At 30.8% G+C, this 26,539-nt stretch overlaps 2 protein-coding genes across 2 annotated transcripts; one reads left to right on the plus strand and one right to left on the minus strand.

The window, feature by feature from the left end:
* Nucleotides 1–4,089: 4,089 nt before the first annotated feature.
* Nucleotides 4,090–5,568, minus strand: LOC103832964 (transcription factor MYBS1). Its single transcript, XM_009109072.3, has 2 exons — nt 4,899–5,568; nt 4,090–4,801 (listed from the first exon to the last, which is right to left on the minus strand). The coding sequence occupies exons 1-2, from the start codon at nt 5,312–5,314 to the stop codon at nt 4,306–4,308; spliced, it is 912 nt and encodes a 303-aa protein (XP_009107320.1). The 5' UTR covers nt 5,315–5,568; the 3' UTR covers nt 4,090–4,305.
* Nucleotides 5,569–7,436: 1,868 nt separating this feature from the next.
* On the plus strand, nt 7,437–16,003 carry LOC103832965 (CLAVATA3/ESR (CLE)-related protein 11). The gene has a single exon (XM_033277403.1). The coding sequence runs from the start codon at nt 15,026–15,028 to the stop codon at nt 15,326–15,328; it is 303 nt and encodes a 100-aa protein (XP_033133294.1). The 5' UTR covers nt 7,437–15,025; the 3' UTR covers nt 15,329–16,003.
* The last annotated feature ends 10,536 nt before the right edge of the window (nt 16,004–26,539 follow it).

The following is a 26,539-nucleotide window of genomic DNA, read 5'->3' on the forward strand; positions in this document are numbered from 1 at the left end:
AAAAACATAATATGTTGGTAGAACGGGTTAATATTAGTAAACTCTATAATACATGTATAAAAATTTAACTTATCTTAAACTTTTTAATATACAGTAATTTATTATATAAAGTTGATAAACATTAAAAAATTACTAAAAAAATCTAGCGATTTGAATTACGGATCATGATTATAAATAAATTAAAAACAAAATTGTTTTCATATATTTTATTTCATGCATTAAAAAATTTAGTTTAGTAATCAAACGTAAATTCAATAAGACAAATATATAATAAGCAACATATATATGTGATGATTTTAATTTACAGCATGTAAACTATAAAATTATTATATTTGGCATAATTATACAAACATTTAAATATGTGAGTAACATTAAAAATATATAATAATTATGTAAAACAAATATCTATATATATAAATGTGAAAATATATACCCGCACGGTTGTGCGGGTGGAAATCTAGATGAGTATTCTTTCAGAGTTTTTCGTGAATAGGTTGTATTTTTAATAATTTTCTTAAAAACTGATGTTTTTGGAAAGTTTTCATTTTTTGAAGTAATATAATAGATTTGAGTTTGTGATTTAGAAATTAGGATAACAAGAATATTTGTGGATAGTTGAGTATTCTTTACGAATTTGTCATGAATAGGTTGAATTTTTAAATAATTTTTTTAAAAACTGCTATTTTTGGAAAGTTTGTTTCATTTTTTGAGAAATATTGTAGATTTGGGTTTATGATTTAGGTTGTATTTTAAATATTTTTCTTAAAATATGCTATTTTTGAAAAAATTTCATTTATTAGAGAAATATTGTAGATTTGGGTTTTGTGATTTAGAAATTATGATAACAAGAATATTTGTGGATAGATGAGTATTTTTCAAAGTTTTTGATGAATATGTTGTATTTTTAAATAATTTTCTTTAAAATTGCTATTTTTGGAAATATAGATTTGAGTTTGTGATTTAGAAATTAGGAAAACAAATATTTTTGTGGATAGTTGAGTATTCTTTTAGAGTTTTTCATGAATATGTTGTTGTATTTTAAAATAATTTTTTTAAAAACTGTTATTTTTGAAAAAAAAAAATTTAAGAATTTTAAATTTATTCATTTCAAAAACCTTTGTATGACCTAATGTTGTTTTGTTTAGAACTCAAGCAACATCAGCAGTGCTTCTATCTGCAGCCAGCGGCATCAGTCCAGAGAAGTATTGATCAACAATAACGACATGGACATGTTCTCTTCGATGGTGGACTACACGGTATCAACACTGGACACAATCATATCCCTTGATATACCGAGCAATGCAGCTAGGTACTGCCCGGACAGAGCGGTGGGTGAGGAGGAGACAAACGAGCTGGAGTTTCTAAAGAGTGGTAGAGACTCAGGGGTTGTTCATATTCAAGGAAACACTGTCGTGAAAGCAAGAAGAAATTTCATCGCTTCCTAAGAAGATTGCCATAAATTATGTTTATGCGTTTCTTAAAAAGATTTGTAGAGGGAACAGCGTTATCTTCAATGTTCCTCGTGAGTCCCTTTTAAACATTGGACACGTCTTTTATGTGTAGAGTAAATCAATCATCAATATGATTGATCCTTAATAATAGGTACCATATAGTTCAAACTTTAACTGTGTACAAACATTCAATTCAGCTTACTGCGATTTAAGGGGCTAACGTCTCAGATTGGTTTGACAAATCGCAGTAAGCTGAATTGAATGTTTGTACACAGTTAAAGTTTGAACTATATGGTACCTATTATTAATCGTATTGATGATTGATTTAGGATCTTCTATGTTTAAGGAAACCATATACTCTCGTCAATAAACCCTACTACAATGCCGTATTGCCGTGTATATAATGCACTTTTGTATAACTCCATATCATACTCAGATACTTTCTTACATTAACAACCCAAAATAAACCAGAACTGCATAATGATCAATCTTGTTCGGCTACTATGATTGATATATACCGGTTTCAGTGTTTTTAGAGCAATCTATAACTATGATTAAAAAAAAAGTATTAGAACTAAAAGATAGTCTTCAATTTGAATGACTCCTATATTCAAACACTTCATAAATTTTATTTATTTATAATTACCTCCAAACAAAGTGTTAATGAATAATAGAATCAAGTAAATATTTTGATTTATAAACAAATAACAATTCATAATATCACAATAACAAGAGTTATTTTATAATGACGTCAAAAGTTTATATCTTATTATATAAAGCTCGTTTCTACAAAATTGCTGATTAACTTGATCGTGACATGTGTCAATAAAATTTTTAAGATTATGACATGCCAAAAAAATATGATACCATTTATGTTTAGGATTTAAAATAGATTTTTAAAAGGAAAATTATTATTACAAAGATATTCTTTTATGGTTTTTGGGTTTTAATAAAGAAAAATTACTATTACATGATCTCTTACAATTATATTTTATTTAAAATTTTAGAAAAAATAAAAGTAACATCAGATAATTGTTTATAAACAGATTTATTAGTCGATAGATTTTTTTAATAATTGTTTATAAACAGACTTATTAGTCGATAGATAATTGTTTAACATCAGATTTTTTTATAATATATTTTTCTTTGGTAATGTTTTTTTTTGTTATAACTATAGATACTGGCAATTTCGACCAGAAAATATTCTAATATATAATTTTTGAAAAATATGAGTCATTCTAGTAATAACACAATTAATTTGTATCATTTTAGTAAACATCCCTAATATTTTAATCAAAATAGTATTTATACTTAGATAAATATTTTAAATGGGTGAAGGGGGTGAACATTGCACCATTATATTTGAGAATAGATTTTTCGCTTAAATTTTGATGGGATAAATATCTGTTTAATGAAAAAATTGCAAAAAAGAATGAAAAGGTAATGGACAGTTGAAAAATGTTTTATGGCACAAATTAGGTATTTCTGCATCAAAGCCTTACCTGGATAAGCTTCATTGACTCCTCATACAGATATATATAAATAACATGAAAAAGACTCAAGCGAATTATATATAGCCGCAACAATAAATTGAGTATCCAACTTCATATATTTGTACCACAAAACTAAAGTAAACTTCAATCAATCAAAAGCTATTGACTTCAGAAACATTTTTGGAAACTTATTGTGTTTTATGGAGGTAGTTAACTTAACTTGTCTGTTTTTTTCTCAACATCATATTTTCCATTAATCTACAAAAAATTTGACCTCTAAAGAGATTAACCGCAAAGGTAATGACGCGATCTAGTATTACCTAGAAAAACATCTATGGAATCCACAGATGTTTTACAAAACCCAAATTACCCAAACCGAACCGAACCCAAACCGAATCCGAAACTAAACCGATATGCCCACCCCTACTTTATAGTATATTCTTTGCATAAGTAATGTAATAATGTTATAGTTAAATCTGGGTTAATTGATATTTAGATTCTCATAAAACCACCAAACTGGCAGCTGTAAAATTTATTCTCTTTTAAGATATACTAGATCTCGACCCGCGCAACCGCGCGGATGTTTATTTTCATTTATTTTTATATAAATATTTTGTTTTCAATTTTACATTGGTACATATTAATATAATTTTATCGTATATTTTTAAAATATAATAATTTTATCGTATATTTTTTTATTTAATTGGTTGTTTCAAGATCACGTTTTTTTTGTTAGAAAAAAGATTGATAATTATTTAGTTCCTATAATGTAGTATACATATTATTTAGTTCCTATAATCTAGAAAGTGAGTTATTTAGATCTATAATAATGATAATATTAGAAATTAAATGTAACATAACTTTCTAGTAATAGGTCCATTAAGTCCATTTTAAAAAAAATCACACATGAATCAAAGTTGTGACTTCTCTTTTAATATATAAGATATCTGATATATTCTCTGCTCATCATACTGATTGATGTGGTATAAAACTTTACTGACAGTGACACTATCATTTGATCTTCCTATGCCTGGTGAAATTTTCTAGTCATTAGATACTTCTTAGTATGTTTTCTTCTATTTTCACATCTTTCTACATTACTGCTCTTTAGCATGTCATTTTCACAATAACTCTTTAAGGTCAAGAGGAAAGAAAGAAAGATCTCTATATATCTTTCTCTCTACAGACAGAAATATACCCAAAACAATGATTTTTGAAATGGAAAGAAACAGATTCCTCTGCTGTACATTATTATTGCTCATCTCAGTCTCCGTTATTGTTCCTTCTCTCACTGTTCGATTTGAGAAAATGTACACAAGTATTCAGTACAATGTGGTGTCAGTTTTCACCACTTGTTGTTGTCAATGCATAGTAGATGGAGCTGGATGTTGCTGTGGTAATGATGGAACCGGATAAGAAGGTACAGCATAAGGAGCAACTCCAATATGATGATGAGTTCCCATTGGAGGTGGAAGCATCACAGGTGTTCCCACAGCTGAACCCATATGATCAGGCGGTGCGATGATGGGTTGTCCCACGGGTGCACCACCATACATCCCTAATCCAGCCATTGTGTGATGTTGTGGCTGAGGCTGAGGCTGAGGCTGAGCTGGTCTATGCTTGATCACTTGTTGTTGTTGTTGTTGTTGTTGTCCTGTAACCGCGGGAGCTTGATTGTTCACAGAAGTGATGTCGTGAATGCTAGACCTTCTTCGATCTCGGTTCATTGAATTAAGCCGGATGAAGTATTTTTGAGCATGACTTGCTACTTGAGTTGGTGTTCTTGTTATCACATAGTTCCTTGAGATGCTTCTCCAATCTCCTTTCCCAAATTTTTCCAAACCCAAAAGAAACAACCTTCAACAACAAAAACAAAAACAAAAACAGAGCATTTGATAAAGGCAACATCGTTATTTCACTTTTATAAAAGAGTTGAGGAAGAAGAAGAAGAAACCGATGCTCTTCTTGTGTCCATGGGATCCCTTTCTTCCTCTCTTGTTCAAGTTTGGAACTACTTCTTCCGCCGCCATTGGAGCTACTTATCCCGGAGACTCCATGGTTTGGTTTCTTCTCCGTTGATCCGCCTCCGCCGGAGGAATGACAGTCTCTGTTCGCCGGAGAAGTTGCTGCAGCTTCCTCGCCTGTTCTTTGATAGCGAGGCAATGGGACTTGTCCACTCTCGATTGCCTTGACATCTTCTAACAGCATTTGGTAATGATTCTTGACTTCTTGTAATGATTTGGTAGGAACCATTGACACCATTTTCATCCATTGATCCTCTGTTATCTCCTCTTCTACGCAATGCATAGCAATTGCGTTCTCGAATGATTTCTCTTCTCCTCTGCTCCATGTCACTGCCACACTCTCCATTAGATTCAGCTTCAATCTCTTTACTCTCTCACTCTCTCTGTTTCTTTTTTCTCTCTTCTTTGGGTTAATCGTGTGGTGGGCATGATAGTGTTTGTGAAACGTATGTGAATGGGTCAGATTCTTTGCTTTTTGGAGTTTTGCGAAATTCTTTTGTGTTTAAATTTTGTAGAAGTGCACGATAGTAGTGGAGAGTGTGTATATGCGCAGGATAAAAGTGGGCATATGCGCAGGATAAGAGAGTTTTTTCTTTTCTTTTTTTTTTTGACTGAATTTGGTGCAAAAGGATAAGAGGGTTGATGGGGACTTTAACTTATTCACAAGCATCAATCAGTTGGGTTCGTTTTCTATTGTGTCACACAGTCACTCATAAGTAAAGAGTATGCACATGATAAGATTCTTGTAGTTGACGACTACTCTCATTCTCTCTTTTGAAATGATCCTCACTCTGTAGAGATTTGGTCATTTCGGTTGATGCTTCTCTTTTTGGTTCAGACCGGTTGATGCTTCTAACGCTAAACAAAGAATGGTGTTTGCTTATGTATTTTAATGTATTTTATGATCAGGGTTTTTTTTTGTCATCTGTTGGATTAATATTAATTTTAAACGTCAATTTACACAAAACCGCAAGGATTACGGAGCCAATAGCCAGCGTGGTAAAAAACCATCCAAAGACAATGTTTGGAGATAACACAAATTCCAAAAACTTACAAAGAACAAAGAAGAAATAAGATAAAGAAAGCGAGATGGAGCACAACAATAAACTTCAAGCTTGGTGAAGATCAGCAAAACCAGAAGCCATAATAATTGAGAAAGCGATGCAACCTAAATTATTAGGGTTGAGAGCCAATCTTATAACACAATTCCACCATGGAACCACCAAATACAAACAAAACTTGCCACTGCTTCGTCAAAAAAAAGCCAAAAAAGGAACACATCTACAACCCGAGCAGCCAAAGAAGGGGGACGTTTGGAAATTAACTGCTCAAAGACCCATTGCGATTGAGCAAAGGCTCCTCGGTCCCTTACCAAGTAATCTGGAAAAACATGTCGGTTCCAAACCAAAGGACCGCACAACTTCTTGAGTTCGCTGCTACACCACTGAAATTTGAACTTAACCACAAAGGAAGAGCAACGAGGACAGACCAGAGACAACACTAGGGAAAAACCGGACGCCTCAAAAGGAGAGGAAAGACGGAACCCACAGGCAAAGGACCCAACCTGAAGCCAAGAAACATGCTCCTTTACACAATGTCGCACGACCAAACCAACTCCAAGACACTAAATAAATCAACTTGTCCTTCAAAAGACATTAACAGCTTTACAAGAACTCTTTAAATTCCTATAAAAATCGAGGATGAGATGCTACGGCCTGTAGAGAAGACTCCGGCAACCTCTGATGCCTCACTTGAAGGACTGACAGACCAAACCCAAGCAATTAAGATCCCACATCAGAACCGGCTAAAACAACCACCGCGTACCAGAAAACAGATAGGGTTTAGTATCGACACTCCAGACCAAGCATAAGACCACCAGAAGAGCTAAAGCACCAGCACAAAACAAGCCAGCCACAAACACACTCATCTTAACTACACATAACTAAACCATTAAATACTAAGCCACACCAGAGAGGAGTCAAAGACGAAGATTAACCAACAAACGGCAAGGCGGTCCCATCAAACCAGATTCAAAAGCCCTCAGATCTACAGTCAGCTCAAAAGACTACAAAAGCACTAATAATTGAAAGGAGAATTCGAGGAGGTACTCTCACAGCACGGCGAGGAGCGCCGGCCGGAGAAGGCCTCAAATCTAGATGCAATGAGGGATGCGGAGCTTGAGTCTGTGTAGAGAGCTTTTAGGTTTCAACAAACTAGAGAGTTAGATTTGATCAGGGTTTTCATTTAAATGTATTTCATTTAATTAATTGACTTGACAACATATTTAATATTAAGTACATACTAACCAAGAACTGAATGATGCGACAATGAACAATCCACAATAGCACTAAATAAAAATAATATGTAAGTTTTATTTAGCTTGCCTCAGCACACCCTTTATAAAACTTGAGTCTAAGCTTCAAAATCTTCCTCCTTCCATAATATCGCTATAACGGAGTCTCGGCATAAGAAAAGGTTCAAGGCTTGAATTTGTAGAAACTAGAACTTGGACAATATGAAAATACTTGTGAACACACGAGATTCCTCAAAAATACTCTTATTAAAAATCGTTTAAACTGACTTAACAGCTCTGTTTAATCAGGTTTCTATGAGTACACACACTCGTGTATCACAACTGATCAATCCCTAACTACTCAAGGAACTCAAGAACTATGTCCTGGTCTCTACCCTTACATTTCTCTAGTTCGCTCATTTTTCTCCAAACCTTAATGCCTTGATATATCTTCAAAAGCACACCCTTTCTCCGGTTCACACTCTCTTTATATTTTTGGCAATATGAAGATTCTCCCATATATTATTTCAATATCTTTCTTCTTCCTTTCCAAAACTGTTTATATTACGATCACGTCTCCCTCAAGTTACTAAAACGATCATCTCAATTTCCAATCGTCTTGAACCGAAGCCACCTTAAATCGGCTTCAACTTCTCATGAATCTTGATTCAACAATCTCCCCTTTTTTATTTGTGTGAGTCACTCATTCCTGAACCTGCAAAACATGTCACACAGAGACTCAAAACACCGAGTTAAACTTATTAGTCACTCTCAAATAAGCTCGAATGCTCATCACCCTTTCAGTTAACACAATGCATCATAATACTTCAAGAGTCATATGACTTAGAACAGTCTTATACTAAATCAGAAACAAATCCAAACACAACTGAGCATGGATGCAGCTAAGCACCATGCATGACATACACTTCTCCCCCAGAATGTGTGACTCGTCAGATAAAAACACATTCACTGAGACACTTTGGCTCCCCCATCAGCTTATCATCACCAAGCATGTGACCAGCCTCTTTCTGATGCGCCAGAATCCGATGAATGAGGTTCGGAAGACAGATATCAGAGTTATCCAATGGGTTTACAACACCATTGTGGATCTGAGACAGTAGCAGTTCACCAAAGTTTACGTGCTTCCTCATAACCAAAGAACCGAGCAATCAAAGACGCTGTCGTACCCTATCCTCTGACTCCTCCCATGGAATCCAGTTAGTACTACAGACGTAGTACACTTGATGATACACAGGACATAGATCTTTGATGGAGAACTCACTCTATTAATTGCGGACATCTGAAACTCCTTGACACTCCTTTGTCAAGCCGTCTCATCATGTTATTAACGCTCTTTGCCATCAGACTTGACAGATTTGTAAGCTTCAAACCGCTTGGGAAGACATCTGATAAATTTTTTAACAAGCTTCTTTTTTTTGTACTTTTCTCCCAGCACGGCTGCCTCATTTGCAATCATGTTCAGTTTGTTTGTGAAGCTTCCAAGGGGTTCGTCTTCCTCCATTCTTAGATTCTCCCACTTGGTCTCAAGATGGTCAAGGCGAGTCCTCTTAACACTAGAATCTCCTTCAAAGTAGTTCACTCGTGTGTTCCATGCATCTTTGGCCGATTCACAATATTGTATGATCTTGAATTGATCAATATAAACGGTAGAGAAGATGGTGGAAATTGCCTTTGAATTTCATTTTGACGCATTCTTTTCTTCAGTCGTCCATTGCTCCAACGGCTTGGACACTTGCTTTCTCTTCTCATTCATAATTGTACGTTCAGTCCAGCCATTAAAAATAGAAGCCCAGCCTCCTCATCGATACCACAAATGATATACCTTATTTTAACCTTCCAGTGTCCGAAATTTGATCCATCCAACATGATTGGCTTATGTACTGCGATTAGCTCCATCATATGATCCATGTTCTTCCCAAGATCTCAACATGTAGACAATGTAGACATCGAAGAGGTTGACCGCTCTGATACCAAATGTAGAAACTTGAACTTGGACCAAACAAAAATACTTGTGAACACACGAGATTCCTAAAAAATACTCTTATTAAGAATCGTTTAAACAAACTTAACATCTCTGTTTAATCAGGTTTCTATGACTACACACACTCGTGTATCACGACTGACCAATCCTTAACTACCCAAGGAACTCAAGAACTATATCCCGATCTCTACCCTTACAGTTCTCTAGTTCACTCACTTTTTCTCAAAACCCTAATGCCTTGATATATCTTCGAAAGCATACCTTTTCTCCGGTTCACACTCTCCTTATATTCTTGGAAATATGAAGATTCTCCCAAATCTTCTTTCCATATATTTCTCCTTCTTTTCCAAAACTGTTTAGATCACGATCACGTCTCCCTCGAGTTACTAAACTGATCATCTCAATCTCCAACCGTCTTGAACCGAAGCCACCTTAAACCGGCTTGAACTTCTCATGAATCTTGATTGAACAGAATTAACGTCCCAAATTGTTTGAAATACAACTATCTTCTACTTCAAGGTTGTTTTACACGATCAAATACAAATTTTGTTATTAGATGTAATTATTTGTATAGTTTTTGTTTTGTTCGCGTTTGTCATTCATGTTTATATTTTTCAACATGTGTTTTATGATATATGTAAATTTTAATAGAAAAACAGCGGATAAAAAACCTCTCTCGTGAATTTCTCCCTCTAAAATCCTCTCTACAAAACCTACTTTTTTTTTCTCTGCCGTTTGGGTGGCCGGTGACCTTCTCGTCTCCTTTCTCTAACGCCCCCCCCCCCTATTCCTTGTTTTTTTTCCTCTTCACATTTCCTCTCCCTTCTCTTCCTTCGTTTCCTTTCCCGGTCTCTGAATCTTTGACGTCACCGCGGTGCTAGATCTGGCGCTATGGGGTTTTGATATCCGGAGAAACAAGGCAGATGAATGGATGAGGAGTCTCTCTGGTCATTCGTGGTGGCGGTGGTCTGGATCTGGCATAAGATCTGGATTTGGGTTAGGGATTTTCTCGTTCCTTTGCCTCCTTTGTCTGTCCTTCTCTGTGTGGGTGAGTCATCTCGGTTGGTTGAAGGCGTCGTCATTTTCCCTAGTATGGCGGGTTCGCGGTGTTTCTCCTGCTTTCTCGGTGGTCTTCATCGGCGAGCTTGTTAGGCCGTCAGATGTTCTCGCAGGAGCTTCTCAAGACTTGCAATTGTTTTCTCTCAGGATTGGTCTGCTTTGGGTCCGAAGCGGGGACGTGTGCAAGGGGTCAAGTCGTCGGACTTGTCAACCACGGCTACACTCCTTGGTGGCGGCGCATGCGGGATGTGCAGGTTTCAGGGTGTTGATCTAGGGCTGCTTCATGTCTGCCTTGGCTTAAGGTGGTGCTTGTTTCTCTGTCATTTTGGTGCATGTTCGATGGCTTGTGGCGGGTACTAGTTTCTCCTTCTCCAAATCAAGCTCGTCATTGCCTTTGTGGGTGTTCTCCATCTCAGGTGAAGTTTTATCTGCGAAAGCTGCAATTTAAGATGTCTCCACAAGTTGTTCTTGATAGTCTGATCCTTAAGAGTATGATCACCGGGTACGCCGCTAATCTACCGGGTTCATCTCTCGTAATCACTGCAGATCTTGATTTTGTGGCAAGTGGTGTTCTATTTTGGTTGTATGCTTAGCTTGTAGTTTCATAACTTGAGTCAATTTTTACTTAGTTAAATTGAATATGTGTTAGTTTATTTTATGTCTCTTTACTTCATGTTATTTATGTATTTTCTGTAACAAACTCAAACACTCGGTAATATATCTTAACATTGTTACCAAAAATATATGTAAATTTTAGCTTTATTTTCATTATAGAATAAATGTTGGTAATCTATATTATTAAAACTGAAGTACATTTGAGATTTGTTTGGAAACATAGATAGCATTTAAAAAAAATTATGGTCTGTTAGAAATATAAAAAAAAATTGATGTGTAATCGATATTTCATCAAATATATTCAGTTACCATAACTCAAATACACGTAATAAATCATACTTTTAAATATGGAAACAAGACAAGAATAACTAATAAATAGATTTTGACAAATATATGATACATCTGCAATGTAAATTAATTAAAAAAAATATTGAACACTTAAAACGGAAAACAAATATAAATTTATAAAACAAACAAATTAATACCGCAATTAAGAATATTATATAATTGCAATACAATTGCACTACAAAGTGGCGAGACATCTAAAATATTTAATATTCACATGAAAGCTATAAAATATTATAGAATTCTTAATTATGTAATAGTTAGACATGAAATATTATAACATCTCAGGTCCACCTCCTATTGCAATTACGTGATATTCAAACATATTCATGTTATATATGATTAAGTGTATCTTTGAATAGAAAAGTACTATGGTTTCTTTCTTTAGGTGTTTCAGAAATGAGTTCTGAAAACAATTTCACAGTTTTGTTAATATCTTTATGATCGAAAAATTACTATCTAAAATTACATTGTTATTAAATTTTGAATACTTTACGCAATTAAATTAATATTAAATTTTTAAACAGAGATGTAGAAACCACTATATTTTGAAAAAAAATCACATTTTTAAAAATTGTATCTCTTCAATCACAGGAACCACCATATTTGAAATCTATATAAAATAATATATTTTCTAAAGGTTCGATTTTGATTTTTTGGTTTTAAATATATAAGAACCACTTAGTTATTTGTGAATATCAATTTAGTTTTGAGGTTTTTTGCTTCGGTTTTGATTCATTGTTGGTTCTAGGTTTATAGTTCCATGTCTAACCAGGATGCTGAAATCTTTTTTTTTTCTTTGGTTATAATTTTAAAAATATCACGTCATAGAACGGGTTATAACCTATAAAAATAAATAAAAATTTGCAGTATATATTTCAAATATTTCCACAGACTCAATGGTAAGTATATCATATCTAGACATATCATTTCAGGTACTTAGGATTCAAAACGATTCTCATTATCTAAAAATATGAAAATACCCAAAACATGAAAAATATTTAAACTCCAAAAAATTCAAAATATTTAAATACCTAAAAATTTAAAATTTATTCGAAATCTGACCCGATAAACCAAAAATTACCCAAAATTTTATCTAACTACCCAATTTTTTTAAAAAAAAATCAAATTTTACCTGAAACCCAAAACTATTGTAAATCCAAACTCAAAACTTAAAAGATATATGTAATACCAGAAACATATTTCAAAATACCCTAATATACTGAATATACACAAAATATTTCCGACTAGGTCTCGGGTAGGATCCAAACTCAAACAAAGACCCGCGGGTCCAAAAAAATACATATTAGGTAATTTTCTCTGAACCTAGACCCAAATCAAACCTATGTTTTTAGTCGGTTTCGGTTTTTTCTTTGGTCCATATTAAATATCCTGGTCTAAGAGAAAGTTATATAAAATGTACATATAAAATCTTAATTAAACTACTCATAGAATATATAATTTTCAAAAATTATCTTCTTCAATATAATATGACTTTATATTATAATATAATCTCAAAAACCCGCGCTTTCGAAGCGCGGGTCAAAATTTAGTATATCTTAACATTGTTACCAAAAATATATGTAAATTTTAGCTTTATTTTCATTATAGAATAAATGTTTTGGGCCTTTACTGGACACGACACGCTAATTGAGTTTCTAAGTTGATGCCTTCTATAGGCCCCATATGTAATCCACCTCTAATCAATATTGTACCGAAGATAAATTATATAGCTGAATGTATAATTGGTTTACAGCTGGGGAATGAATCACGTTTAACGTAATGTACGGCATAAGAACTGTAGGCGCTTTGTTTCTTGTAGGTTTCAAATTTCAATAAATGTCAATATGAAAATAATTAAGTAAACAAATACGTAATTTAATATGAAAAGAGGCCTAAAGATTGGGAATATGAGATATATTAGAGTAAATTCTAAGAAAATGTCCGTTTCAATGCAACATTTGCGTATTTTCATACTCATGCATGTGTACTACATTTATGCCACCAAATCTTACTTACAATGTTGAGTGCATATTATGTAAACATTGAAAAGAATCAAATATCTAGAAAAGGTTACTACATGGACTATAAGAAGGAACCAAACATAATTGAATTCATGGAAAGATGCCATTACTTTCTTTGGAAATTAGGCAGAAAGTATATTATGGATATGAGACTATGGCGAGTTTTCTGTGATACCAGCAAGACCAGTCCATCCAGTGTCGTGCGAAGGTTATTAGGGGCTCAAGGCAAAATTTAAAAATTAAAATTTATTAATATAAACTGTTATACATTTTGTTAGTAAATCTAACTCAAACCAGATGTATATATCGAACCAGATGTATATATGACCCCATAGATTGTAACTTAGTTTTATTTTTAGAAATGCTTAATTCATAAAAGAAAAAACAATTAAGCAAAAAATAATCAAATTTGAGACAAACACTAAAAACTGCTATTAAAACCATTATACTAAACCAAACTTCTGCAAAAATGGGAGCCCCAAATTGTCAATATATTAGTGGGGCCTGGGGCGAAAGCCTTTTTTGCAACATGGTAGTCACGGCTCTGAGTCCATCCAGTGAGGGAGCCAGACAATGGTTTAACCAGGGGCAATACAAGATTTGACCTAAATCTATAGGAGGCATTAGAAGAAATTTGATCACCTAAACCTAGAAATTTTAAATAATCAATGGAAATTCATAAAATTTCAATATTTCATAGGGGGCAGCTCCCCCCCCCTTCTTCATGCTCTCCCTCCGCCGCTGAGTCCATCCTATTGCATTGGTAGTTCATCCAAGGATGATGGCAAGTGACTTCATAAAGATAAATACGATGAGAGAGAAATTGAAAGGATTTCAAGTGAGAGAGAAATTTTGTAGTTTCAATCAAAACCAAATATAGTTCTTATTGTTGTCTTCTCCTATAGAACTCACGTATTCGAAGTTTCAACTATACATAATAAATATCTAATTACCATATAATAAATAATGCTAGCTATTATATATAAGCAAACGTGAAATATTCTATTACGCTATATATAGTTTATTTTTGTTAAAGCATTAAGCTATATATAGTTGATAAAAACGAGTTTTTATCACAAAAATGATCACCAAGTCAACTACCACCGTGCATAATGGACGGATGTGCAGTGCAATATTCAAATCTTATTTATACAGCTCAATTCTCAATTAATTCAAATCTCACTATAAACTACTTTTTGGCTTAATTCGAACCGTATACCGAAATTGTAACGAATATGTTATGAATTAAAGATGTAAAGTTAAAAAACGTGCCCGCCAACAAAAAACTAGGTCATACCATACCAAAGTACAATGTAATAAATTCAAAACTTTGACAATTTGGCGTTTTTAATGGCACCACTCCGCCTCCCATTCTTCCTTGAACGTAAAGTAACCTTTTTACTCTTTTATTTCACTCATTTTCATACAACTTTTTCACAAATCACATACACAAATCCCACACGTTTATGCCAACTATTACTCAATATCATAACTTTAAAAATTAATTAAGTTATCATGTACTTTATTCTCCTAACTTATTTAAAACTCGATTCAAGCTGTAATTTCTTGGAGAGTAACAAAACTAAACACTTTTTAAAATCCATAAATCTCATATCCTTTTTCTCTAACCATTTATCTTATCTACCTCTCTTTCTCTCTCTTTCTCCATGAGCGCTCTTGCTTCTCATCCTTCTTCATCACAAGTTCCTCTACAAGGCTATGAAGAAACACCCTAAGCCGTGTAGTTTCCTCTTCCACATCTCTCTACTCTCTGTGCTGTCCGTCTTTCTTCTTGTTTCTTTTGCATTTACAACCTCGTACACGCGTAAATCAGGCATTGGTCTCAGTCATAAGAGAATTCTAGCAAGTAATTTTGACTTTACACCGTTTATCAAGATCAAAGATCGAACTCAACGTCAACGTCGACGTCGAAGTCAAAGCCTGGCCGGAGAAGAAACCGGTTCTTGGTATAACGATGAGGAACGGCTAGTACCTAGCGGTCCAAACCCTTTGCATCACTAGCTAAAATTTCTTCGATTCTGTAGATTTTGATGCTTTGCTTTTGAATCAATACATATGTTATTTTATATACTGTGGAAGTGCATTAACCATTATATTTGCTTAAGGTTTCTTGGTCTGAGAAATGTGGTTCGTTAGTATATATCAATAGCTTCAGTTTCTATATATGTAGTGTAGGTTCTATCTGTCCTATACTAGATATATATATATATATATATATATATAATATTCGTTGAACATAAGTAACTAATTTATATGAATATATTGATTTTATCCCTAAAAATGAATATATTGATTGATATAATGTAGATTGCGTTAATTTTTTAAAAACATCACGACAATTTGTTTGTTTGAATATATTTTCCTTTTACTAAAATGTTAAATTTATCAAACAATAAATAAATTATTTATTTCTCCACTACATTACTAATATTGATTTGTTTTATTGTTATATTGAAGAATGTCCCATTTGTTTTGTTCTGATTGTAAAGTTCTTTGATATTATGCAAGAAAATATCTATAATACATATAAAACTGACAATATGTTATTAGTGTTATCTTGTAAAGTACGTCTGAATATATATGTAGGGTGTCCAAAAAGTTTTTATATTGATCTATCTCAAACAAAAACTTGTATATTCTAAACATTTACACCCAAAAAAGAAAAAAAAAACTTGTATATTTTTTTTTTTTTTTGCAAAAGGAAAACTTGTATATTTGTTCATGCCAAATTCAATGTGCTTCAAGTAATCATATATTGTCTGTAATATAGTTCAGTACAAGTTGTTTTTTTAGTTCAGTATAAGTTATTGTGTGTTTAGTATGTTTTAAAGATATTTAAAAACGTTCAATAAAATGACGTATACAGTTGGTATTGACATTTCATCTGCATCGAAAACCCATGCCACATTTGTAAAAGATATACCTAATCGTTTCCTAAATGTCAACAAAAAGATGGTGTTTGTTCACTAGCCAGTTTGTTAAAAGTATAGCACCACGAATAAAGTCGAGTGCGTGCAATGGGTTTCGATTGGATCCTTGTATCCATTAACGTTAATCAATACTATTACTACAAAATTCAATGTAGATATGGGTCAAACATTTTTTGGATAACCGGACCAGAAAACCCGACTTATAAAATTTCTTTAGTTTTAGTTTTTGATTTTTTAGATTTTGGTTTTAGTTTTTAGATTTTGGTTTTTGACTTTTAAGTTTTTGTTTTGGTTTTTTACTTTTGGTTTTGGTTATAGATTTAAGTTTTGGTTTGTAGTTTTGCAGTATTTTTAGTTTTTTAAAAGGTTACTATTACATTTAAAAAAAATAATAGCAATAACATATATAGAAGTTACAAATAAAATATATCAAATATAGTGATTGTTAATTAAAAATAAAAATACATTAACATATTTTAAAATTATTTTACCTTAGTATTATATTAGAATAAAAATAAAAATATCTATAAATTATGCAAAATTAAAAATATAAATTTTTTGAAACTATTTGTAAAATTTATTATATAAATTATTTTTATTTTTTAATCTAGAATTACTATTTTTTAAAATTATTATAATATTTTTTTATTAATAAAACTTTTTAATTTTTATATTTTAGTTATTTTTAATGTGCTAATAATTGTTATAATTATTTAATAATTTTATTTATAGAAATAAATAACGAATTATTTACAAGTAATTATAATATATATAAATATCTAAATTATTTTACAGATATGAAATGTAAATAATTATTTTACATTATTATTTAAATGATATTTTATGTACAAAAACTTGTAACGCAATTTTATCTTTATGAAAATATTATTTATTTAATTATTAATTAATTAAAATGTAGCACTTTCTACAAAAAGAGACAAATTAGTTTTTCTATTAAAACCCCACACAAATTGGTTTTGATTTTTCTTCGTAAATTGGTTAAAACTTTGAAAAGCTAATTTTTTTAATTTTAGGAAATCTATTTGCTTAAAATTTTGATTGGCAAATCAAATGATTTTTACAAAAATAAAAACTAAAAGCTAAAATTTGATTGGAAGAAAAATGGTTTTTGTTACAATCATCACCTTAGAACCCTCTAGTGTTTAGCGCATTTTCAATTCCGCCGTGTCACCTGATATGTCCATGTGAACAACGATAGACCAAACATGACTAGTCTTATGAATCGTTATCTAAATAATCAATTTTAGAATAGAAAAAGATATTTAATTTTACCGAGTTTTGTAATCTAGCTAATACTATTGAACTGTTTCTGAGTTGATGAGATACAAGCGTTAAAATTTATTATTAGAAAAAGGTGAACAACGGAATAACCTCTATGTTGTTTTTCAAATCCCCTACACATTGTTTAAAAATTGATTTGCGACATTTTTTCTTTGCAATCACTTTCGCTAAAGTAAATGTGCCATGGCTACTAAATTGATAACATGGTTTATAACTAAATATGATATAAACAATTATATTTAACGTTGATATATATTTTTGGTAAACTTTTTAAAATATGATAATAATTCACTTTAAATTTAATGTGATTTATATAATATAAACTTTTTAGAATATATTAATAACTCATACCTCATCATTGAAATAAATATATTCAAATATGATATTACAAATTTTGAAATATTATTTAATTTTAATTTTATAATTATACAATTTTTATTATTAAAATGTTTCAAAATTTCTGCAATTTTAATCGTAAAATAATTATTTTCTTTTATATATTTAAAAATATTAGAAATAATTTTTAGTTTTAATTTTTGATAATTATACAACTTTTATCTCAAAATGTTTTATTAATTTTATTCAAGTTGATTTAATATATTTAAACAAAAGAAACAGATGACAAATCTATCTAAGATTATAATTTTAAATATATACATATATATTGTTAAATATACTTTAAATAAACATAATTATTTGATCTTAATTTATATTTAGTTAAATCAAATTTATATTAAAAATTGTAAAAAAATAATAAAATCTACAATATTAACAAAATTTTATTTTAAAATGTAATTTAAATTTTAAGAAAGTTATTACTGCACATGGTACAAGAAAACACATAGTAAGATAACAATGAAAATAGTTATTAAAACGTTTAGGAGGTGTTCCCAAAAAAAAAAAAGTTTAGGAGATTTTATATTTATGGGTATATTTTTCTAGAACGATGATTAGATGATGTAACTAAACTCTTTTCTTTTTGAAAATATACTCCTCGAAATAAAACTTAACTTGTGACATCTAAAATTCTTCTTTTTTTTGAAAAAAACCTCTAAAATTATTAAGTTTTAACTACTACATCAATTCATCGTTCCTAATTTTTTTTTTTCATTTACCAAAAATCAAAAGTTGGCATTCTATTTTGTTTGAAGATACTTTGTAGCAACAGGTACCTGAGCACAACTAATCTAAGGATGTATTCTCTTCTCTTATTTGCTTCAAATTTAGAAGCATGACAGATTGACAGTTTACCAATATTTGAGGTGGGAGAATACGTTGGGAGAGCTTTTGGGGATCGAATAAGGTTACTGAGGGATAATAAGAAAACAAATAAAATACAATTTTGAGCGTGCAATGAGTTGAACAAAACAAGAAGAGCATCCAAATGTAGTGACTCGATACGATTTGAGGAGATTGTAGGTTTATATTATGTGTTGTGCTCTAGTTTTTCTTTTTAATTTGGTGTTTTATAATTTTAATAGTAATATAAATATATAATTTGTAAATTAAATAATATAAAATATAGAATAGTAAGAAAATAATAAAATAGTGAAAGTTTATGTTCTTTTAGTTGTGAATATATTAAATATGTAAAATAGGGAAAATTGTCGAAATGATTCAAAACTTGATTTTGAATAAAAAAAATGTATTCCAAATTCAGTCAAATGCAAAATTAACCAAAAATGCTATTGAAATTACAACAATCTTCTTATGACCAAACAAAAAATTTGTATTGAGTTTTACCATTATAACCCTCCGTGTGAGAAGACTTACTAAAAAATCTTTTTCTGAGAAGACTTTTTAGTAAGTCTTCCCGTTCACTAGATCTTTAAAAAAATTAAAAAATTTATAAAAAATATTTTGATGAGAAAAATTGAAAATCATGTAATAATAAGCATTTCTAAATGATGTAAATCTAGTTTTACTAAAATTAAATTATTTTCAACATAGATGAGTGAATGTAGATTAACTCATGATAGTCCTTTCTTTAGGGTTTGACAATATATGTTATATTGTTGGTGTTTTTAGGGTTAGATTTTGAAATCTTATTATTATTATTTTATGAAATTGACCCATATGTGTTTAGTGACTATCTAATGACTTGATTTAAACACTTTCCAAGTGTCTTAAAAGTTTAAGGAAGTATTTGTTGCTTAGTTATATGATTATAAGTTCTGGAAGACTCACACAAGACTTTAGTCTTCTCACATATCCCGCTTAAATTTTAGTAGAATTTAAGGTTTCCGCCTAAATTGTAGAAAAAATTAAGTTTTCCACCTAAATCGAAGTCTTCCAGAAGTCTTCTATGAGAAGTCTTCTCATGTATTAATAGATCTTAAAAGTAATTAATAAATTTTATAAAAAAATATTTTGAAAGAGAAAAAAATTGAAATCATGTATTAATAAATATTTCTATATGATGGATATTTAGTTTTACTAAAATTGAATTTTTTTTAACATAGATGAGTGAATGTGGATTGAGTCATGATAGCCTTTGATTTAGAGTTTGGTGACATATGTTATAGTATTGTTGGTATTTCTAAGTTTATATTTTGAAATATTATCTTTTTAAATTTTTTTAATTTGACCTATATGTGTTTAGTGACTATCTAATAACTTGATTTAAACACTTTTCAAGTTTTTTTTTTAGTTTAATGAAGTGTTTTTTTTTTGCTTAGTTATTTGATTATAGGATCCGGAAGAGTGTGAGAAGACTTTTGTTTACGGTTTGGTAACATATGTTATAGTATTATTTGTATTTAGGGTTAGATTTTGGAATCTTAACTTAAAAAACATTTTTGACCTAAATGTGTTTAGTTTTGTTATATTAAACACTTTATAAATTGATTTTAATTTTAATGAATTGTTATTCGCTATTTAGTTAGTTATTTGATTAGGTTATGGTTTGGAAGACTTATAGAAGACGTCCCTAGAAGGCTTTCAAAAAGACTTCCACATCTATATTTTAGTAGAATTTAAGTTTTTCGCCTAAAGCGAAGTCTTCTAAAAGTCTTTCAGAATTCTTCCTATGTATTTGAATTTAGAGCCAAGTCTTAGAAAACTTCCCAAGAAGTTTTTTGTATCGAAAATATTTAACCAAATTATATTTTTGTCTCAATATATAAAGAAAATTTACACATTTTCTTTATTCCTCTCAAATGGCTGCAGCAAAAATGTAATGTTTCTCACTCTAAAACTCTCCAACCTCTTTCTAATCTTTTTGAACATCAAAACACCAAACTTTAAATACATTTCTCATTTTTTTCTTATGTCTTCGCACTAATTTATCTTCTTTTTGTAGGTTTTTTATTACATGGTTCTCATTTTTTACTCCTTCAAAGATAGATCTATAAATTTGGATAGGTATTATTGTGTGTTTTATATATTGTATTCTAAAAAGCTATAGATTCTACCTAATGTGACTGTTTTGTTTATTCTTTAAGCATAAAATTATATTTTTGAAATTTTTCTCAGTTTTGAAACCATTTGAATATTTTTCAAATCTGAGACAGACTTTGAAAGACTTCTCGAAGACTTCTAGTCAAGTCTTCTAATGCACTTTATGCTAGAAAACTTCCCACAAAGTCTTTAGGAAGTCTTCCAAAGTCTTTAGGAAGTCTTCCAAAGTCTTCTGCACAAAGTGGTACAAATATGTGGATATGTATTTTGTGTGTTTCATATATTAGATTTTAAAAAGTTATAGATTCAACCTAATATGACAGTTTTGTTTTTTATTAAGCAAAAATTTTTGTTTTTGAAGTTTTCTCTGTTTTGAGGCCATTTAAATGCTTCTGAATATGCAAAATTTTCAGATCTGAGTCGGACTTTGGAAGACTTATCAGAAGACTCTTGTGAAACTCTTGGAAGACTCTCAGAAGACTTATTGGGAAGTCTTCTAATGCACACTACAAGAAAACATGAACGTAACGAGGACCTATTTCGTGGTCATTTCGTAGTAACTTATCCATTACGACGAAATAACCACGACAGTCAATTCGTCGTCAGACGTCCGTTGTAACACACATGTCCTCTCTAATTTGTCATAAGGTTAAGAGGAAAACTTTTGTCGTGAGGAAGAGTTTAATATTTCGTCGTAAAAGACACGTAAGGCTTTCCTCGTAAGTACACACTATATTTCGACGTAAAAGATACGTACAACATTTCTCGTAAAGTTCATGCTACTTTTCGTTGTAAAAGACACGTATAGTTTACGACGAATCTGTGTGTCTTTCGTTGTAAATTCCAAGTAAAATTTAACGAGGAATTTACGATGATTCCCTCGGAAAAGACTGTAAATTTACATCTATGTAACGAGTCTTTCCTTGTTAAAATCGACGTAAATTAGCTACAAATTTACTTTGATTCTTGTTTTCTCTACATTAAAATTTATAATAAAATAAATAAATATTGTTAAAAAAATATTAAAAATTTAAATAATAGAATAGTATGAAAATATTTTATAAATATTTAAGTTTCAAATTTATAATACATTAAAAAGATTAAAAAAGGTAGCTAGGGGTTGTTCTGGACCTCCTGGAAGAAGTCTTGACTCCTTCTCTCTAGATCTTCCTCATCCTCCGGAGTGTGGCGTGGCTGTGGAATGCTAAATTGTTCCCGTGTCTGCTGCAATATGCTCTCCAATTGCAGATTTCCAGCCGCTAAAACGTCCAGAAAACTCTCGAGTGAACCCAACTGAGCTTGCGTGATGTCCAAATCAGAACGCAAACGCGTTGCGTTCAACTCAGAATGCAGCTGAGCAGTCTCATCATCCCATCTTTGACCATAAGACGAAGCGACATCGTTAACGGAACCAATCCCCAACGTACGTCCTTTTTTCTTAGGGACGACCTTTAAAAAAAAAATTAATGTTAGTTAGTGATAAAATGTTATAATAAATGAATAATAATAAAAAAAAATTGTACCTCCTCATAAATCTTATCCACTTCATGTGTGGATAATTTGACAGATATTCCATCAGGGGACTACTGGATCAGCTGTGTTTGGCGCTCTTCAATCCGAGAAACCATGTCGTTGTAGATTTGCTCATACCTACGATCTACAAATTTCTCAGCCTTGTGCTTGTGGGTCTGATGCTTCTCAGTAGATGGAACCAGACCAGAATGGAGATAAGGCCGTTCAGAACAGTTCAACCGAAGTTCGCCCGTCCAACCGTACCGATCATACTGGTCGTGCCGTGTACCGCATCAATCCATGTAGGTCCGAATTGGAGCTCAGACCAGAACCATGTCCTAACGATGGAACTGACCAACCCACCGGCGTCCTTTCCCATCCAACTCGCCAATCTAAGACTGATGGTTAAGCCATAATCAACTTGGAACGTGAAGAATCTGAAGACGACCGCAGTTTCTTACTTTTGGCCTGTTTGGTCTGTACCACACATCCGAAGATGGTACCAACGACCTTGCCTCCGTGTTCGGTCCCATGATGGACTTCTCTCTCGTCCATTTCTCTAAGGCAAGGATCCTTAAACTTTCTGAAGACTTAACCCATGTTGGGACACATCTCGCTCGTGAAGGGTACTTGGCGGACATAATACTGTTGGTACGTATTAAGTGGTATGATTTATATATTTTCTTGAATCTTCTTAGGAACACTCAATATATGTTCTTCCAATATTAAGTATATTCTCAATACAAATCATAATCCTAAATCATATACCTATGCCCTATGTCAGGTTTCATATACTTATTTGAATCTTATTATTTTCACGTATAGTTTGAATATATGTATGTTTTTTTTTCTCTTTAATAAAAATATTAATTTTCTCAAAATAATGAAAAGTTTACACAAAAAAATAACTTTTATTAATGGAAATTTTGTTTTCTAAGTTTTGAGCTTAAAACTATACATACCATTTATTCATTGCGTATATAAACCCATTAAAAAGCTCATTCCTATAATCATAAATTTAATTTTATCAATAAGTCTAAACCCATTGTATGTTTCTAAACAAAATAAATAAATTATCTACACTAAAATAGTAATAGTGTTGATCATTACAAGACCTATAAACTAAAATGCATAACATAAATACAATGTATTTATTTTATATGAAAAATAAAATAGCTTATTCAGTTGTATCTTGTATGTACTATTATAAAGTATATGAAAAGTTTAATCAAATTTTAAAATATATTACAATATTTTTTGGGTTTATGTTGGGTCACCGGTGTTGGGTCACGGGTTAATGGCGTGTTTTTGGGTTCTATAAAATTTTAGTTAATAGATTTTCATTAAATTAAAATTTTGTGGAAACATATCAGTTGGCATAGATAGAAAGCTACATAAATAACATAAGACAATCCAGATATATACGGCCATTGGGTTTACGGATTGGATCGCTGATCCGGATCAGATATAAAAACAGTGCTTATATCTTAATCCACCTATAAACCACATATGTACCCTGGAGTTAAATAATTTTTTTAAATAGAATGTTTTATTTGCATTATTAGTCCTCAACATTCGGTTTTGGTTCGGGTATTTTGATTTTTTTGTTCAGAAATTTAGGAATCGTTCAAGTATTTAAAAAATTTAGTTTGGTATCAGTGAGTATATTTTGTTTTTTGGTTCGGTTCAGTAGCAAATTTGGGAACCGACTAATTTGCAAAAGAAAAAAAAATGGGGGTCCAATTCAGTTTTGGTTTGATTCTGTTTTTTTTGTAATGATTTATAGATAAAGAATATCGGATAATTTAGGGTTTTTCAGTTTAAATACTTGGAAACTAAGAGTTTTCCTACAACATGCATAGAAATAATAATTTTAAATATATTGTTTTACTTCAAAAAAATTGAATTTTATTACTTCAATTTCATAAACACTTTTTGTAGTCCTATTTCTTTTGATTTTTTAAAATATTTAAATTTTATTTTATTTAATAAATTTAAGTTTAAATTTTATTTAAACAAAAAGTAATTATATTATATTATATTATATTATATTATATTATATTTAATTATTCTTTATTTTAGTTTATTAAAAATTCTAATAAATTTGAGATTTTGTTTGTTTTTGTTAAAATATGTTAAACTGGATCAATTTGTTAATTAACCTGAGGAACATATAAATTTAAATAAAATTTTAATCATTTAACTATCAAACTTATTTTGATTATTGTTACTTTAGTTTTGTATTTTTATGCTCATTTACAATTAATTTTGGTAATATGTATATATTTATAAAAGTATGATATATAACTTGATGTAAAAGTTATATTTGTAATATTATTTAGCTTATTTTTATGGTATATATGTATATATTACTTTAATAGTGATATATGAATTATTAATATATTTTAATATATGGAAAACAGTAATGATGATATATGAGTTATTAGTCATTAGCATATTTAAACATTTCCACCAAAAACATAGATCTTTATAAATAAGTTGTACATGTAACAATTAATCTGATGTCATATCATCTACTCTATTAAAATAGAGTCTTATTTTTAATCTACCATACACAAGTCTATGTTAGATCATTTATTATAAATTTAACTAAACATCCTAAAATTACTCATATAGAATATTCTCCTATCAAAAAAATATACATCCAAACAATAACATTTCTAAGAAAATATAAAAATATTGTCATTAGGTAATTATCATTTGACTATTTATTATATTTAATATAGATCATATTTTATATATTTCAGTAACTAATTTTGAAATTAAATAGTATAGCCTAATTTTTTTAAATTATCAAATTAAATTTTTATATAAAACAAAATAAATAATATTTTATTGTTTGTAACATTTTATGTTTGATATTTTAGTAAAAATAAAAACATTAAACTGAAATATAATATATTAAATAAAATAATATTAAAAAAGTTTAATTTATTCGCATAAAACATTTCGAGAATAAAAATTTCTAAACAAAGAAGCTAATAATTTATTTTATTAATTCATATAAAACTAATATTTAAAATTAAACTATTAATATTGATGTTGTATTTTAAATAAATAAACAAAAATACTTCATTAATATATGATTTGTACAATATCATCAAATAAATTTCAACAAATAAAAGTTTTTAAAATAAAAATTATAAACATAAAATTAATATTAAATATATTTCTTTATAACATATTTTATATTTTAAAAGTTAATTTAAAAATATAAATATATCCGCACAGATGTGCGGGTTAATATCTAGTTATTTTTTATAACAATGTCATTTTTTAGTGTCATATCATATTTTCTTAGTGCCATATTTTTTTTATAGTGAAAATGAATGTGGTGATGACATGTGTCCAAATCACTTCTCAAATAATGTCTAGGAGGGATTGTCCTCTCCATTGAGAGTAAACACTGTCACCAGCCCATCCTATGTGTGGACAAGCATTTCTGCCGCAAGGAAATTGTTATTACTGGGGATTAGACAGAAGATACATTCAGGACATGAAGTCAAGGTGTGGGAGGATCCGTGGGTTCCTACAACTCCTGCGAGGCCAGCTATTCCCATAGCACAAGTTATGCACCCGAATATGAGAGTCAGTGATCTTATTGATCAGGCATCGAAGGAATGGGACATTGGCTTATTGGAGAATTATGTCAGTCCTGAGGACATACCTCTCATAAGAAGTTTAGCCATAAGCTCAACTCATCGTCGCGATACTTTTTGCTGGAACTACACGAGGAATGGCCAATACACGGTTAAATCCGGATACTGGCTGGCTCAGAATGTGCTAAAGCCATCGGCTGAGAAGGAAGTTCTAGAGCCAAGTATCACCAAGCTCCAAGCCTTTGCTTGGCAGATAAAGGCACCGAAGAAGATATGTCATCTTATATGGCAACTGTTAACGGGTCATGTGGCAGTAACGAGGAACTTAACAAGACGTAATATGAGGTGTGACAATTACTGTCCGAGATGTGGAGAACTAGAGGAAACAGTAACTCATGCCATTTTTGAATGTCCACCAGCTCTCCAAGTTTGGTCATTATCGTCCACTC

Source organism: Brassica rapa, chromosome A08, assembly GCF_000309985.2.
Source record: "Brassica rapa cultivar Chiifu-401-42 chromosome A08, CAAS_Brap_v3.01, whole genome shotgun sequence".
Taxonomy (NCBI): domain Eukaryota; kingdom Viridiplantae; phylum Streptophyta; class Magnoliopsida; order Brassicales; family Brassicaceae; genus Brassica; species Brassica rapa.